This window comes from Lagenorhynchus albirostris, chromosome 14 (genome assembly GCF_949774975.1).
Source record: "Lagenorhynchus albirostris chromosome 14, mLagAlb1.1, whole genome shotgun sequence".
NCBI classification, from domain to species: domain Eukaryota; kingdom Metazoa; phylum Chordata; class Mammalia; order Artiodactyla; family Delphinidae; genus Lagenorhynchus; species Lagenorhynchus albirostris.
In genome coordinates, this window is record NC_083108.1 from 23720821 (window position 1) to 23736641 (window position 15821).

The window sequence follows — 15821 nt, forward strand, 5'->3', positions numbered from 1 at the left end:
GGCAGTTAACTTCAACCTGAATAGATGTAATTAAAGATAGTAATTATATGTCTGAAAAAACCTCACAACATAGTTAGAAGCCAAATAAAATGTATTTGGGGGTTATTTGCAATATATTCGTAATTTCCCACACCTGCCTCCTTTCACTTCGTTCAGGCCTTTGCTTAAACATCACCTCCATAGAAATGCCTTCCTCGATTAGCCTATTTCAACATCTCCATCCCGTCCTCCAGCCCTCAGTTTATTGTCTCCGTAATCTTCAGCACTGCCTGAAATGTACTGTGTCCTTGTTTGCTTGTCCGGCTGCCCTCACGGCGATGTCAGTTGCTGGCGGGCAGGGATCTTTTTCACTGCTGCATTCAGTGTCTGACCAGTAGTAGGGACAGGCTCGGGGTCTGTTAACACACTAACTCTCAGCATTTGTTTAAGGAGCAGGGGCATGTGACACCTGGCAAGGGAATTGTGCGTCAGAGGACCTGGGGTGGTAGGGTACTTTCCCTTACTGCTCACGGATGGTGAACCAGCTCCCCTCCCTGCCTTGTGAAGGATCCTGACAAGTTCCAGTTTGGCCGCACCAAGATCTTCTTCCGGGCAGGCCAGGTGGCCTACCTGGAGAAGCTTCGGGCTGACAAGTTCCGGGCAGCCACCATCATGATCCAGAAAACCGTCCGGGGCTGGCTGCAGAAGGTGAAATACCGCAGGTTGAAGGCAGCTACCTTAACTCTGCAGAGGTACTGCCGAGGACACCTGGCCCGCAGGTGAGCTGAGCCGGGGCACATCTAAGGTAGCAGATTGGCGGTGAGGGTGGAGGGGCGGGGGCTGGGACCAGCTCCGAGCTGGCTGGCCTCTCTCAGCCCCGGTAGTTCGAGTGGTTCCTGCTGGGCCCTGTCTGCCTCCGGCTTTCCCCCAGCAGCTGGGCCTCTCTCTCTCCTGCCCTTCTCACCTGAGCATGTAGGTCTAGTTCCCAGGTCTCTTGCCTCCCCCAGTCTGTCCCTGTCCTAGGCTAGCACTGGCTCGTTTTCCCACAAAACCTCCATTTGCCCTTTGCTTAAACTCTTAAGTAAAACAATCTTCTTTTAGAAAAAGAGACAATTGCAACCTTTCTGTCACAGTCAACATACACTCGGCTTTGTGATTTATGCCACCAATTTCACAATCCCGTGGGAGTTTGGTAAATAGGGCTGGCGAGACCCGGGGAGGTCCCTTCTATGAGTCGTTGCACTCAGCCAGCACAGAGAGGGCGAGCCTCGTCTGACCACAAGCAGCTGCCTAAGGGCAGAGCCTGAAGCCAGTCGGCTGCCCTGACCCAGCCCAGCACCATGTAGAAGAAGCTACTTTGCTTTAAACGTCCCCTCCTCAGTGATGTCATTGGGTTGACGAAACGCTAAAGCGGTATAAGCATCTCCGGAGAGCAGAGGGATGGGCGTGGAGGACACCCCCGCCACCAGACCCATCCCCGGACCTTTACACAGCTCATCAGATTTTGGACCCAGCCCTAGTTCAAAATCAGTGACCTCTGCAGATCCGGATTTCCTCGGAGAAATGACGGTCATTGCCAGGAAGCCTTGCATTTGGAAGCCGAAGTTTCACAAGCGGCTGCTCAGGCATCTCTGCTTGAATATAGAAAACAAGCCCAGAGCAGGCACCCTTTGTACCATAAAGTTAGAAGACTACTCCAGCTCCCCCTCCTGTCCTTGCTGTTTAGCTGTTTATCCGAGCAGAACTGGAGATGATGAATGCCATTAATTTACCTGTGAAGAGCTGAGAGATGGTCTCTGGAACAAAAGCTATGGAAATGAGAAGGTTGTCAGTAGTATCAACACTAAGTCATCATCCACAGTCAGGGCATCACTGAGCACCCTTGTGCCGGGGGCTCTGACTTGGGCAGCAAGCTGGCCTGCATTCTCCCTGCAGCGTGTTTGTATTCTAGAGAGACTGCTCAGGGAGAGCTGGACCAGGAATCGGACTCGTTTCATCAGGTAGAGCAGGGCTGAGTGGGTCACCTCCCACTCTGGAGCTGCGCTAGATGATTTCCAAGGTCCTTTCTAGCTTTTAATATTCTGACTCTCTAGTTGAGCATTCGCTATGAGCCTGATACCAAGCAAAGCCCTGAAGGAGGGTAAAAAGTGTTGGACTGACTTTATGTCTGTCTTGAGGGGTGAGATGGAGAATGCAGAAATGAAACAGAGGAAAGTAGATGCCCATGTACAGTGTATCCCCAGCAGAACGGGCTGGGAAATGAGAAAACAAAGAGGGGTCGCTGCAGGTCTGAGAAGGTTTTATTCATTCAGCAAATACTTAACCATGTGCCACTATGCCAGGCCCTGTACTGGATGTAGGGGTACGAGGATGCTTGAGACATGGCTCCTGACCTCTCCACACCCGATGAGCTCCAGGGACCAGACAGGGGTGTGAACATGTGATGTTGAGGACTGCCCAGGTCGCAGGAGGGGCTTGTGGGTGGGGGAGTGGACAAATGAGGATCAGAGTTGATCAGACTTAGACTGCGTTGTAAATATGTGGAAAGACGTTTTGCACAAGATGGAGGAAGCCAATTCTGCTGTTCTGAGCTGAGCCTCAAGTCCCCAAGGCCTTGCTACAGTCGGTAACGGTGATGAGGGTTGGCTTGCCCTTGTGGTGTCCAGGCAGGGCCGGGGGGGAGGGGCTCGCATTCAAGAGTGACCCAGAGGCCTCCGTCAGTCTGGCCCACCACTCTCTCCCTCCCCAGGCTGGCCGAGCATCTGCGGAGGACCCGGGCGGCCGTGGTGCTCCAGAAGCAGTACCGCATGCGGAGGGCTCACCAGGCCTACCAGAGGGTCCGCAGGGCCACCGTCGTCATCCAGGCCTTCGCTCGGGGCATGTTTGTACGGAGAATCTACCAACAGGTGTGTAGCCACCCTGAGGGACTCAGGCTGTAAACTCAGAACTAAGCAGCAGCAAATGGGTTGGCACCAACATAAATGTTTCTTGGGCGCTTCTAACTTTTTTCTAAGTAATTTCACAAGTCTGCTCTCACTGAATCCTAACCAAAGTCTCATGAGGTGTAGTGTCTCAAAAGTTCTCCAGAGAAACAGAACGGATAGGAGATGCGTGTATCTCTGTGTGTGTGTGTGTGTGTGTGTGTTTATTATGAGGAAGTGGCTCGTGCAGTCATGGAGGCTGAGCAGTCCCCCCACCTGCTGTCTACAAGCTGGACACCCAGGAAAGTCAGGGGTGTAATTCAGCCCAAGTCTGAAGGCCTCAGGACAAGGGAGCTGATGGTACACATCCAGTCTGAGGGCAGGAGAAGATGAGACGAAATGTCCCAGCTCAACAGTGAGGCAGGAAGAAGGCGAATTCCTCCTTCCTCCACCTTTTGTTCTATTTAGTCCCACCGTGGATGGCACGATGCCCACTACACAGGGGAGGGCAGTCCTCTTCACTGAGCCCACCGGCTCAAATACTTCTCTCTCTGGAAACATCCTCGCAGACACACCCAGAAACAGTCTTTAACCTGAGCATCCCGTGGCCAGTCAAGTTGACACATATTAAGTATCACAGGTAGGAAGGGTGCGTATCATTGTACCCCTTCAACAGCTGTGAGATGCTTGGAGCAGCTGACTCACCTGCCCAAGGGCACTCGGTCAGCCCATGGCAGAGTCTGGTGACCTATCTGGGGCTCACACAGAGGTGAGAGAAGGGGGAAGTATTGGGAGTCATCAGGCTAGCTCCTCCATTTATCTGATTAGCAGCCTGAAGCCCAGTGAGGTGAGGTCAGGAGAAGGACCCTGACCTCCTCCCTGCCGGGCCATTATCCAATGAAGCTGAAAGACCCAGTTAGGTAGCCCCAAGTCAGGACACACCCCATCCACCAGATCACCCCCACGTAACTGAAGCTCAATGCTAAGATGAAAGATGGGTTGGAACGAAATGTCTAGAATGGTCTTTTGTTTTCCTAAAATGAACATCTACCTCATGTATGATCAGAGAAGGTGTGATTTTCTCAGTAATCAAACTATAAAGTGTTACATTGATAATGAAAAAGCAAACGTGGTTAGGCACCAGATGGAGCACCCCCAGGCCCGTGGGAAAAGCTTCTGTGAATATTCCTGGGAGATTGGTGCCATCTGTGTGGTGTCACCGTGGATGGGACAGGTGGCATTTCGGAGGCACTAGGGTTTGAACCCAGCTCATCTCAGAGCTGTGATACTGGGCATGTTAGTCTTTCAACATGTTTATTTATTCATTCCACAAATATTTATTTGCAGGGCATTAGCGTGAGAACACTGATGCTGCTTTAATTTTCTGAGTGGTTTTCTAACTGGGTAGGAAAAAAGCACAAACAGTGAATTGCAAGCCAAGTTTGTAACTGTAAGCCATTTAACCCACTCAGCAACCTCACTCGACAGTGTCACTTCATCTCTCCCGCTCACCGTCACCAGGAGGGGATCCACATCTGTTGAACGGGGGCCTTATCAGCTGGATAATGTTTAAGCCCCTCCAACTTTGAGGTTTTTAGACTGTGGTTTCCTAACCAATAAAAAGTTAAAAAACTAGAAAGGAGAGTTTGACAGCTCATTTCCTGTAGGTACACAGGCTGCCAACTTAGTTACAAGTTGTTCATAAAATAAATGGCCACCAGAGCCCTAAGCCATAGGGAGGCTGTCTCTCGCTGACCTTGGCTCTCTCCCCAGAGCAGTACATGAGCCCCTTCCTCCCGTCCTGCAGTGCAAACCCACCAGGTGTGTGCTTGTCCCCTGCCAGGTCCTCAGGGAGCACAAGGCCACCATCATCCAGAAGCACGTGCGGAGCTGGCTGGCTCGCAGGTGCTTCCAACGGCTTCGGGGCGCAGCCATTGTCATCCAGTGCGGCTTCCGGAGGCTCAAGGCCAAGCGGGAGCTGAAGGCCCTCAAGATTGAGGCCCGCTCAGCAGAGCACCTAAAACGCCTCAACGTGGGCATGGAGAACAAGGTGGTCCAGCTGCAGCGGAAGATCGACGACCAGGTTGGTGTCTTGAGCTCCCACCCAGGGGGTGGGGCTGTGGGGAGACTCCACGGGCATGTTTGAGAGAGACCCATGGCTTCCCCAGGGAGCTCTCATTTGATCCCCACAAGACTTCGTGAGGCCATTTTACAGACAAGCAAATTGTGGATCGGGGGCATCAAGCACTTGGCCAAGGTCACAGAATTAGAAAGTGCCAGAACCAGCACTCCAGCCCAGGTCTTCTGATCCCGCAGCCATAACGAGGGTGATGCTGGTGTTTTTAACCCCAAATGTCACTAAAGTGTCGGTCCTTTCCTGTGTCGTGGCTTAAGATGGGTTTCCAGAGTTGAAAGCAGGCTCACTGGTACCTTGCTCGTGTAGGGTATTAATGGCCTCAGGCCCAGGCTCTTGCAATGCCCTGGAGGGTTTCAGGTGCCTCCTGAGAAAGGAAAGAAGAAGATGGAGCAAAGGAAGGGGGGGGGGAAACATGCTGAAGGCGTGTGGTATGTGGTGTGGAGGAAGACAGTTGGAGTCGGGCCACCAGGCAGGGCTTTGGCAGTCACTGGTTTTGTTGTACCTATTCTATGCTAGGCACTTTTTTAAGCTTCTCATGATCCCAATAGGGCAAGAAAATAAATGAGCCATTTTACACCTAAACCAGCTGCCCTAAACAGGAGCCCAAAAGTGGTTAGATGTTCCTGCCTTTCTGTTCTTGCAAAAGACGGCTTCTGGAGAAGAAATTGTGGCCCTGGGTGTCTGTCTCTATGTGAGTTCTACAGGTGTCTTCTTTGGCTTGGCTCCCTAGTGGGGAAGCAAGACAGAAAGCTCAGTGCAGGGTGGAGGACACTCAATGCATACCTGGCCCTGGTTGGCCTACAGTGATAGGTCAGGTCAGGGAGGAAGACATATCTACCCAGAGCATCAGGAGTGGATAGGAAAAGGTCTGTACTCTGGGATCAGCCATTTGGAAAACACAATCACAAGGAGGACCTAGGGTTGTATTACTATTATCATTGCCATTATTATTATTATTATTATGGCTGTTGATGACTGGCCAGGAAAGACATTGTGCCAATTAACCTTCTGAGCAAGGTATAGTCAGAAGGACAAGCAGATTTTGTTGGCACTGCTGCACCCTGCCAGGAGCCCCATGTACTGCCCTACCGCCTCGGCCCTAGGTTCCAGCCATAGGGCCCTGCATTGGCATTGCTGATTTCTCAAGTTGACTTGAGAGGTTAAGAATAAATCTGGTATTTTATACTCCATGTGCTGGAACATCAAAGAGAAGCAGATTTAAAAGGCCTATTTTTAAAGAGCTTTTTGCCTTCAGCTTCCTGCTTGGCAAACATCTGTGAGTAGTGGCAGGTGTTACCCTGTGTGCAGAGGGTAAGGAGAAGAGGCAGGAGGGGGTGGGTTAGATCTTGCTTTCTTGTGTCCCTCCCCATGTTGCCTGACTGTGTGCTAGGCGCTGTTCTCATGTGTCAACTCATTTGATCCTTACCACAACCCTATGAGATTTAACATTATTCCCATTTTAAACAGGCACAGAGAGGTTAAGTAGCCCGCAAGGCCGCACAGCTAGTAAGTAGCATGGCTAGGATTGAAACTTGGCAGTTTGGTTCCAAAGAATGTTCTGCTGCCTCCAACCAAATTTTAGGATATCTGCATATTACGGGATTCTTCAGACATGTGAGAATTCCTCAGAACAAGGAAGACCCTTAGCTTTGTTTGGGGTTCATTCTCATAGACAGCGTCGTCCTTGGACAGTGGGGTGTGTGACCCAGTGTCAAAGAGCACGTGTGGTGCTGTGTCACGAGAGGAGTCAGCAGCGTAATCCGTGGCACCAGGACTTGTTTTATTGCAGTCTCTTAGCAGGCAGGGCTGGCCTTTGTAAATGAATGGGTTTCTGTTCTTTCTTTATGGCTGGAGACAGCTCAGGCAGCTGCTCCCCTGACACGCAGGGTTCTTAGCCAGGAGGAAAGGATACACGTGTGCCAGGAACAACATAGGCGAAGGCATCCCAGAGTATTTGTCAGAGCAGCATGAGGTGTGGTGGACAAAGTCCCAGCTGGATGGAGGTTTGAGTTCTGTCTCAGTTATACCTGCAACCAGAGCTGACAGTTTGGGCTTATGGCCGAATCTCTGATTAGGCCTTGAGTTCCTCAGAGACAATTGGCCTAAGATCTCTAACTTCTAGCTCAAAAATTCACTGATGCCATAAAGTGGCTAATAAAGTGGTTTCCAGCTCCAGACTGCAATGAAGAATCACGAGGGGAAGCTTTTTTTAAAAAGTATCCCCACTGCCAAGAAGTCAGCAAAGGAGGAAACTGAAAGATAAAAGCAGGGTAAGGTTAGTGCCCCAAATTCATGTTTAAGGTTTTGTGCACCCAACTGAAGAGACAAGATGCAAGTTTAGCACGAAGCTCCCAAGCAAACAGAAAGAAGGGAACAGGATCCCTTGAGAGCTGTTGAAAGAGTTGAGGAGGGTTTGGAGCTGTCCGTGGTGCTGAGACAGGTATCCTGTGGGTTTTCAGAATCTGATGTAATAAACCACATCCTTCACAGTATCCTTCAGCAGTAAGTTCAGTGACAGTTCCTGGGATGATTTCTTGCAGTGTTCCTGGTGTAGGCCTGTGGTGTGACACTTTTCAGCCAAAATGATGTAACCTATGAACTTGGCTCTATCCATCTGGCTTTTTTCAAGCACAGCGTGGAGAGTGAGAAGGCCAGTTGAGCTAACAATATTTTTACAATGAGGGTCAAGTTCCTTATACCTTTACGAGTATAAGGCTATATTTAAATATATTTTATTTGATATATGAAAATATGATGCAAACGTATGGATTCAGTCAGTAACCTCTATTTATTTATTTGTTTATTTATTTATTCATTTATTTTACAACATATTAAGATTCTTTTTTTTCCTATTTTTAAAAAATTTTTTATTGGAGTGTAGTTGATTTACAGTGTTGTGTTTGTTTCAGATATACAGTAAAGTGGATAAGTTATACATACACACATATCCACTCTTTTTTAGATTCTTTTCCCACATAGGTCATTACAGAGTATCCAGTAGAGATCCCCGTGCTATACAGTAGTTCTTATTAGTTTTCTATTTTATATACAGTAGTGTGTATGTGTCAATCCCAATCTCCCAACTTCCCCTTCCCCTCTTTCCCCCCTGGTAAACATAAGTTTGTTTTCTACATTTGTGACTCTATTTCTAAGACAAATATCATATGATATCACTTACATGTGGAAACTTAAAAAAAAAAGGGACAGATGAACTTATTTACAAGTCAGTAACCTTTTCAATCAGTTTGATTCAGTGTACTTAGTACACACTCGGTAAACATTAGTTAATATTTTATTTTTCATCCATGTACATTTGAAATATCGTATGTGACAAGTTACAGTTTTATGTCCTCTGTGCCTCAGTTTTCTCAACTGTGAAATGGAGATATTAATCAGCCTTACTACATAGGATTTTTGTGACTAGAGAATGAGTTAATAGATGTGAATCATGTAGTACAGTGCCCTTGAGCAGTGGTGCAGAGTAAGCATCCTCTCGGGATGTCTGGGGAGCTCGAGGAGAACAGGGGTCCATATGGAAATCCCCAGCCCGCTGCTGTTAGGAAAAGGCCCTCGCTGGAGGACAGAGCTGGCCGGGTCTCGAGTCACACTGACAAAGGCAGCTCCAGGGAGCCTGGCCTGCCGTCACAGGGAGGGTTTCCGGGGTCTGTGAGGGGCAAGTGCCCCTCACCACTCCCTGTGCCAGGCTTGGCTGCACGGCCATGGGTTCCATGGCATGAGGATGAGGCAGGAAACTGCTGGGCCCTTCTGGGGTCCTCCTTTCTAAAACCATGCCTCCGGAACAGGAAATGTGCCGCTGTTAGGAATCTCCCACCCACTCCCCAGGCGGCCGGCAAAGAGTTCGTAGCATCTCTCCCAGGGGGTCCCTAGAGAACTGAATGATGAAGAAGCTGCCCTTTATCAAGCACTAACTGTGCCCCTGGTGCCGGGCCCCAGGGAAGCCCTTAATCTCCCTGAGCCTTGATAAAACCCTGTGAGGAAGGAGTTACAGTTATCTGTCTTTCACACATGAGGAAGCCAGGCACAGGGAGGAGGAATGACCTGACCACACGTTCGCAGCTGATCAGGATAGAGCTGCGGTCTGAGCACAGGTCTGTCTGGGTCCAGTCTCTTAACTCCCCAACTTCCCAGAGCCCCGCCTCAGCGTGCGTGTCAATGAAAGCAAAGAGCTGGCCTCCTAGACATGTTATCTTTGCATGAGGGTCCTGGGGTGTCATCACTGCCCATAGCAGGATGTCGCCATCACTTTGTGTACCTCTCCACACCCCACACCTGCTCCATCTAGAGGCCCCCGCAGCCCCGTCCTCCTTCCCACGTTTCCGGGGATCTGACCCAGGCTGCAGCACCTGGAGGAACCTCGCTTCCCGCCCAGAGCAGAACAAAGTCAAGGTGGCTAGTCCAACACGTGTTCCCTCCCTGAACCCCACCCCCCTTGTGCAGGGACTCTTCAGCTTCCTGGGAGACCCAGACCTGGGTGGGCAGTGCAGATGGCACTGGGGTTTTTAAACAGATGCTGCCTAATTGGATTTCTTATTTGTGGTTACTTAGAGCAAGGCTGACTGTCAGACCAGACATGAGGGCATGTCAGGTAATAACTGGGAGGTTTCCACAGACTGTGGGAGGATCTTTCTGTGCTGTATCAATGAGGGAAATGTACCGCTTGGACACCAACAGTGGGTCTCAGCCTTAAGGTCCCACGGCATTCATGGTGTTGTGCTGGGTCCCACAGCTGTTCTTCGGCCGCCCCTCGCTGCTTCCCATGAAGCTTCCCTGCTGGTGTGAATTAGTCATTGGTTCCTGACGCCCCAGCTTGTTGGTAGTTTAGCCAATAGCTCTGTTCTACTTGGAGCTCCTGCAGAGAACAGCAATGAAGAATTGTCACTGGCTGTTGCTTGCTTGCTTGGTTACTGGGAGAACCCTGCTTCTTCCACTGCACTTTCCCTGCTAACCACTTTGAGCTGATATGCTCAACTGCAGCACCACTTCCTGCCCATGTTTACACTAGCACTTGACACTGGCCCTGGGTCCTCAGGGCTTCCTCTGTGTGAGCTCATCCACAGTCTGCCTCCGAGTCCCCCCTCCGTACCTCTGCCAGGCACCCGGGAGAATGCTTCTCACTTACCTATTGCTTGAGTGGGTACATGATTGGGTACCTCGTCGGCAGGAACGGGTTCTGCCAGGGCATCCGTTTCTGGAGTCAGAGTCTTACAGGATAAGCTGACAGGTGGTGGGAGGGATCCCTAGGCCCCATGGAGGACCTCCTTGGAAGAGGGGATGCTGAAGAGGTCCTTTGTCTCAGAGCCAGCGATTAGGTTGCAGCTCTTTGTGCCAGTGAGTCCAAGGACAGGAGGGCCCAGCGTGAAGGAGCAGGGAATCCTGAAAAGCAAAGGCTGCAGTTCCAAGAAGCCAAAAACATTGTTCCTGCAACTTAAAAACCGGGCGTGAGATCTCTCCAGCCGGACACAGAAGGCTAACCACTGTCGGCCAGCTTCCAGCTCTGTCACAGCTCCTAAACACTCCTTGAATGTCAGTGCTGGTGTTTTTTCTTTTCCTTTATTTCTCCTAGGTTCACAGTAGAGTTTTGTTAGGGAGATGCCAAGAAAGCACTCAAGCGTTCGGTGATTGTGAGGTTTAATTCCACCTTGGAAGTCCCTTTTTTAATTGCCTTCATGTTTGTTCCTGTCCCACTAACCTTGCTCTCCACCTCTGTTTCCTCCCTCCCTGTTTGCTGGTGCTCTCCCAGAACAAAGAGTTCAAGATGCTGTCGGAGCAGCTGTCAGCCATCACCTCCACACACGCCACGGAGGTAGAGAAGCTGAAGGAGGAGCTGGCCTGCTACCAGCAGAGCCAGGGTGGGGACAGCAGCCCGCAGCTGCAGGAGGAGGTCGAGAGCCTGCGGACAGAACTGCAGAGGGCCCACTCGGAGCGTAAGGTCCTGGAGGACGCCCACACCCGGGAGAAGGACGAGCTGAGAAAGGTATGTCGGGGCCAGAGGGGCAGCTGGGTGGTGGCTGGCTAACAGAGCGCCCCTCCGAAGTGGTTTCTTCTTCCAGCTGTTACACTGGCATGGACTTCACTGGGGCTTGTGCCCAAGACTGACCGTCCCTCTGCGTTCAGATGTAAAGTGCCACTGCTTTGGGGGAACCCACACAAGCACGTGTCCATTCGCCTGGCAAGTGCTGATTGAGTTTCTGCCATTACCTGGACATGATGGCATCCCCTGAAAGGTTACACACATGTGCCTTTGGGCATGTTCCTTATAGTCTAGAACTAGCCACTGAGTCCGCTCTGCAGTCCGAGTTCCTGTTGGCAGGAGAGACGGTACAGAGGTAGTGGCCTTTCTTCTTAATGTTGCCTGCAGGGACTAGGGGCAACCTCTAGGCATCCCTACCCATAATCATAGTGCTTTGGGGAATTTGCCTTAAGTTTAAGTGTTGACTAATCTCTGGTTGGTGTGCTCTGTAGGTTTTCTTTCCACCCCATAAAATGGGATTGGACCCCACTCTCCCATCTCAAATGTCAGGATACAGAGATTCCCTTCTCCACTGCCAAGATAGCTGTTCAAACCAGGGAAGTCCCACGTGCCCCTGCGGAGCCTTCCACGGTCTCAGGACGCTGCTTCTCTCCCCCATCTTTATGGCAACCCACAGGCCACAGGGAAGATGGCCCACTGCCCACTTATTTAGTTCCTGTCCATCACTGGAGAGTCACGATGGGTTAAGAATCTAAGAGGGAAGGACTCAGTGTTCCTAACATTGAAATAACAATTTTCAGTGTTTAAAAACTGGGGCAAGCTGAGTGCTGCCACAGAAAGCATCCTGAGGTAGACACAGGAGTTTCCAGATTCTCTTCCCTGCATTGCCATTACCAAGTGCATGCAGGAAGTCTCACTGGCCTTAGTTCCCTCATCTGTTTAAAAAAAAAAAAAAGAAAAGAAGAAGAAGAAAGGTTGGTTTAGATCATTTTTTAGGCCCCTTCTACTTGCAGCTAGTCAGCTCCATGAGATGGTATTTGATGGTTTCTAGAAGGAAAAAGAACCTCCCTCAACCCTGCTCTGTAGTGCCTCTCTCTTCCTGTGCCCAGTTACTTTCTCCTGGGCTGAGCCCTCGGGCACAACCGGGAAATAGGGGGGCTGCCATCCACCTGCGGAGCCAGCTCCTGCTGGGCTTGCCTACGTCACTTCCTGTCCTGGGCAGAACTTCCCCACCGTCAGCCACTGCTTTCCCCAGATCCCAGGGGGTTTCCCAGAGTCAGAAGGGGGATCCACACGGGGATTAGGTGACGAGGAAATTGAGACATAGGACTTACCGGTGCAGGCAGCCTGGCACAAAAGAGGCCACCCTGCAGCCTGTTGCCCAGATAAACCTGCCAGCTCACCCACCACGCCTGGAGTGGACTTCATTCTTCGGGGTAAAGCACATGCTTAAGGAAACCCCCGTTACAATGTAGCTACAAGCCTGTAACCTATAAAGTGTGGAATTCCAAACTTGTTGTTCATGGATCCTTGATAACAGATAGACAGGAACCCTTGTATGGGAATAAGAGACAAGATGGTGAAATCCACAGGCAGAGAGAAGAGGCCAAGATCAGAACTGGAAACTCTTGAGATTGGTGACCCTGGGAGAAAAAGAAAAGCAGGTTCCCTGCACATGGGTGCTGGTTACATGAGATGCTGGGAAGTCTGTTAACCCAGCAGATCACAAAACCGGGGTCTGCGGTCTCCACCTCCACAGCGGGCACTTGACTCACGGACTCCCTAGGCTCCTTCTCTGCCTCCCCTGGGGCACTGTGATTTGGGGACTCAGAGTACTTTTAAAGTATCCACGTCTCCGTCCGGGGAGCCTAAGGGTTTATAATATCCCATGAGCCAAATAAGGAAGCGGGCTGCCTCCTCCTCTCCTTTGTAAAAATTGTTACTATTGAAGTCTGGACCTGGGTCTTAAATATCAATACAATGAGAGCTTGGTCCTGGCAAGAAAAAAGAAAAATTCAAGGACACTGCCAAAAAGGGAATAGCAGGCACAGAGGCGGAACGAGGAAAGCACCTTCCCTGACCCCAAATATAAGCAAGTCCCAAGCTGGTAACTTAAGAAACTGGCGTGAAATGATTAAGTGCGATGTCCATCTTTTTCCAGGAGGAGAAAAAGTGGAAGCAAATTTTTCTCTTTCTCTAAGGTCTTCCAAACGTTTATTCTGGTGGCTGTGGGGTAGGGCAGGTAGGGGCTGGCTTTTTCCCCCTCTGGTTCTTCTCTGCCGAGTCTGGGTTTAATATTTATCAAAGGTACCACGTCCAGTCTTAACAAACGCTGAATAATCAGACAGTTGGTTTCTTCTCGGGCTTGTCCAGCAGCCTGCTCCTTGCTGAACAAGATCGATGAGGTGGGCGAAGCAGGGAGGGAGCTGCCTGCTGGTAGGTGTGTAATTAATGGATTTGATATTTCTGTCAGCAAATGTTGTATTGGCACTGGCAACCCGGTAAACTCGGGGCTCCCCGCTTCTGACGGCATTCTCATTGTCAGGCCACGTGGCCATGCTGCCTTGGACTGTGGGAGGCCAGGCCTCCCTGGGGGCAGAGCCTGGGCATGACCCACCCCCATCAGCTGCAGAAGTTAGCTGACAGTCGTTCTGTTAAAGGTGTCCTTGTTGGGGCCTCTCCCCAGAGTGGTCTGCACCTCGGCCTGGAGCCTCCTTTCCTTTTAGCTGTGGGATGTGTATTTTGTTCCTTCTTAAAGCTATCAGTGATCCCTGCGCTGACGGACTGTGCAGCTGTGCTGTTTCCTATCCCTGATGAAAGAGACGTGAGTCCCAGGGCTGCCCTTGACACAGAGGCAATGGCTCATTATCCAGAATCTGCTCTGCTGGTGAGGCCAGCACGGCCTGGCTCAGAGCAGGGCTGTGGGTGGGTAAGAAAGAGCAGCCCACAGCTAGGTCCCTGGCTCTGAGCGAGGGTCCTTGACACCGGTGAGCCCCGCAGGCCTCGAGCGTTCAGGCTGGTGCAGTTGGGGTTCTGTGTTGTATTGTGTCATCGGCCACCGAACCGCCAGCGGATAGTTACCTTGGATAATTCCAGTGTAAAGGTTTTGTGTTTTTCCAAATAGAAGTAAAAAGATCTGCCTTTGGGGGTACGGGCGTTCTCACAGTGGAATGTTTTGAGCCTTCCCCCCCAATGATACAGAACAGGACTTCTTTGGCCCATTAAGACTCAGAGTTGTGCTGTCAGCGGGCTTCATGGTTCATAAGGAGGCTGATGGTTGTTAGAAAGAGGACCCCATGCGTCTCATGGAAGGACGTTATCTCACCGCAGAAATCATGGAAGCTCACAGCCCTTCGTTTATTCAGTAGTTATTTATTGAGTGTATTTGTTAGGCACTGTTCTGCACACTGGTGCAAAAGGAAGCAATTTTAAAAGTCCTTCTCTTGGGCTTCCCTGGTGGCACAGTGGTTGAGAGTCCGCCTGCCGATGCAGGGGACACGAGTTCGTGCCCCGGTCTGGGAGGATCCCACATGCCACGGGGCGGCTGGGCCCGTGAGCCATGGCCGCTGAGCCTGCGCGTCCGGAGCCTGTGCTCCGCAACGGGAGAGGCCACAACAGTGAGAGGCCCGCGTACCGCAAAAAAAAAAAAAAAAAAAGTCCTTCTCATTCTTAGGGAGTGTAAATATTTGGGGGTTATTGGAGAGTATACAGATGGGAATCAAATACAAATTATCCCTCATGTGCAATAAAGAGAAATAAAGCAGAGTAAAGGGATAGAGGGGAACCTTTGGGGCCAGGGCAGGTGTGTTTCATTCAGACTCCCGCTGAGAAGATACCTGAGTGAGGTGAGGAGTGAGCCATGGGGACTTCTAGGGAACAGGTGACAAATGTCACAGCAGGTGCGTCAGCCCTGCGGTGGGAGTAGGCTGGGTGGGTTCAAGGACCAACAAGGAGGCCATCGGGCTGAGGTGGACAGAGCAAGGAGAAGGGTAGGAAGGTGGTGAGATCACATCAGGAAGGATCTTCTGACCTTGAAGGCAACATTGGCCGTGAACCCTCCAGAGAGATGAGCAAGTCTGTCTGGTGCACTTGGTCCCTGCAGCACACACCAGGTCCCTCCCGCCCCGAACGCCTTCCTGGAACTCTGCTGTCGGAACCAGGTGTTTGAGGCCTGCTCCAGGCTTCGACATCGCTGTCCTTCATGTGTCAGCCTTCTGACCTGTCAGGATGCAGGGTTGCCTAGTGGTTACGAGCTGGACCCGGTCTGCTCAGGGCCACAGCCAGCTGTGGTTTTCTACTAGAAGACTTGCATTTGGCTCTTTTTACAGTGCAAGAACCCAACTTGAAAAAACTAAGTCAAAACAAAACCAAAAGCCCAGAGCTACATTGTATCCCCAAACATTATCACTAGTAAAGGCAGTTACTTAGCTGAGCCATTTGTTTCATTTAACTTACCAGGGACTAAACTAGCCTGATTTACACCAGTGTTGGTTCTGATGATCTGTCCCCAATCACCTTTTAGAGGTAAGAAACACTCCCAAAAATATTGCCTTGCAAGAGTTAAAAGACCCCTCCACCAAAAAAAAAAAAAAAAAAAAGGAGCTGCTGAATGATGTTTAATGAGCCCTCACAGCTGGCGAAGGTGCTATTTATCACCTGAGGGGACACACCTGCCTGATTCTGTGTTAGCGTCTCCCCCTGCAGCCTGCGTCCCTGACAACAAAAGGAAGGCCATTTGGCTGCAGAAGTTTGTCACCCACCACAACAGCGGCCAACAAACTCTCCATATGCT

The 15821-nt window shown here is 50.6% G+C and overlaps 1 protein-coding gene across 3 annotated transcripts in view; it reads left to right on the forward strand.

Annotated features, from left to right (window-relative positions):
* MYO5B (myosin VB) overlaps positions 1-15821 on the forward strand; it is a 387764-nt gene that overhangs the window by 327598 nt on the left and 44345 nt on the right. For all 3 annotated transcript variants that reach the window (XM_060121183.1, XM_060121181.1, XM_060121182.1), the window contains 4 exons: positions 547-758; positions 2729-2885; positions 4744-4983; positions 10799-11032. In XM_060121183.1, the coding sequence (XP_059977166.1) occupies positions 547-758; positions 2729-2885; positions 4744-4983; positions 10799-11032 (843 nt within the window). The remainder of the gene's footprint in view (positions 1-546; positions 759-2728; positions 2886-4743; positions 4984-10798; positions 11033-15821) is intronic.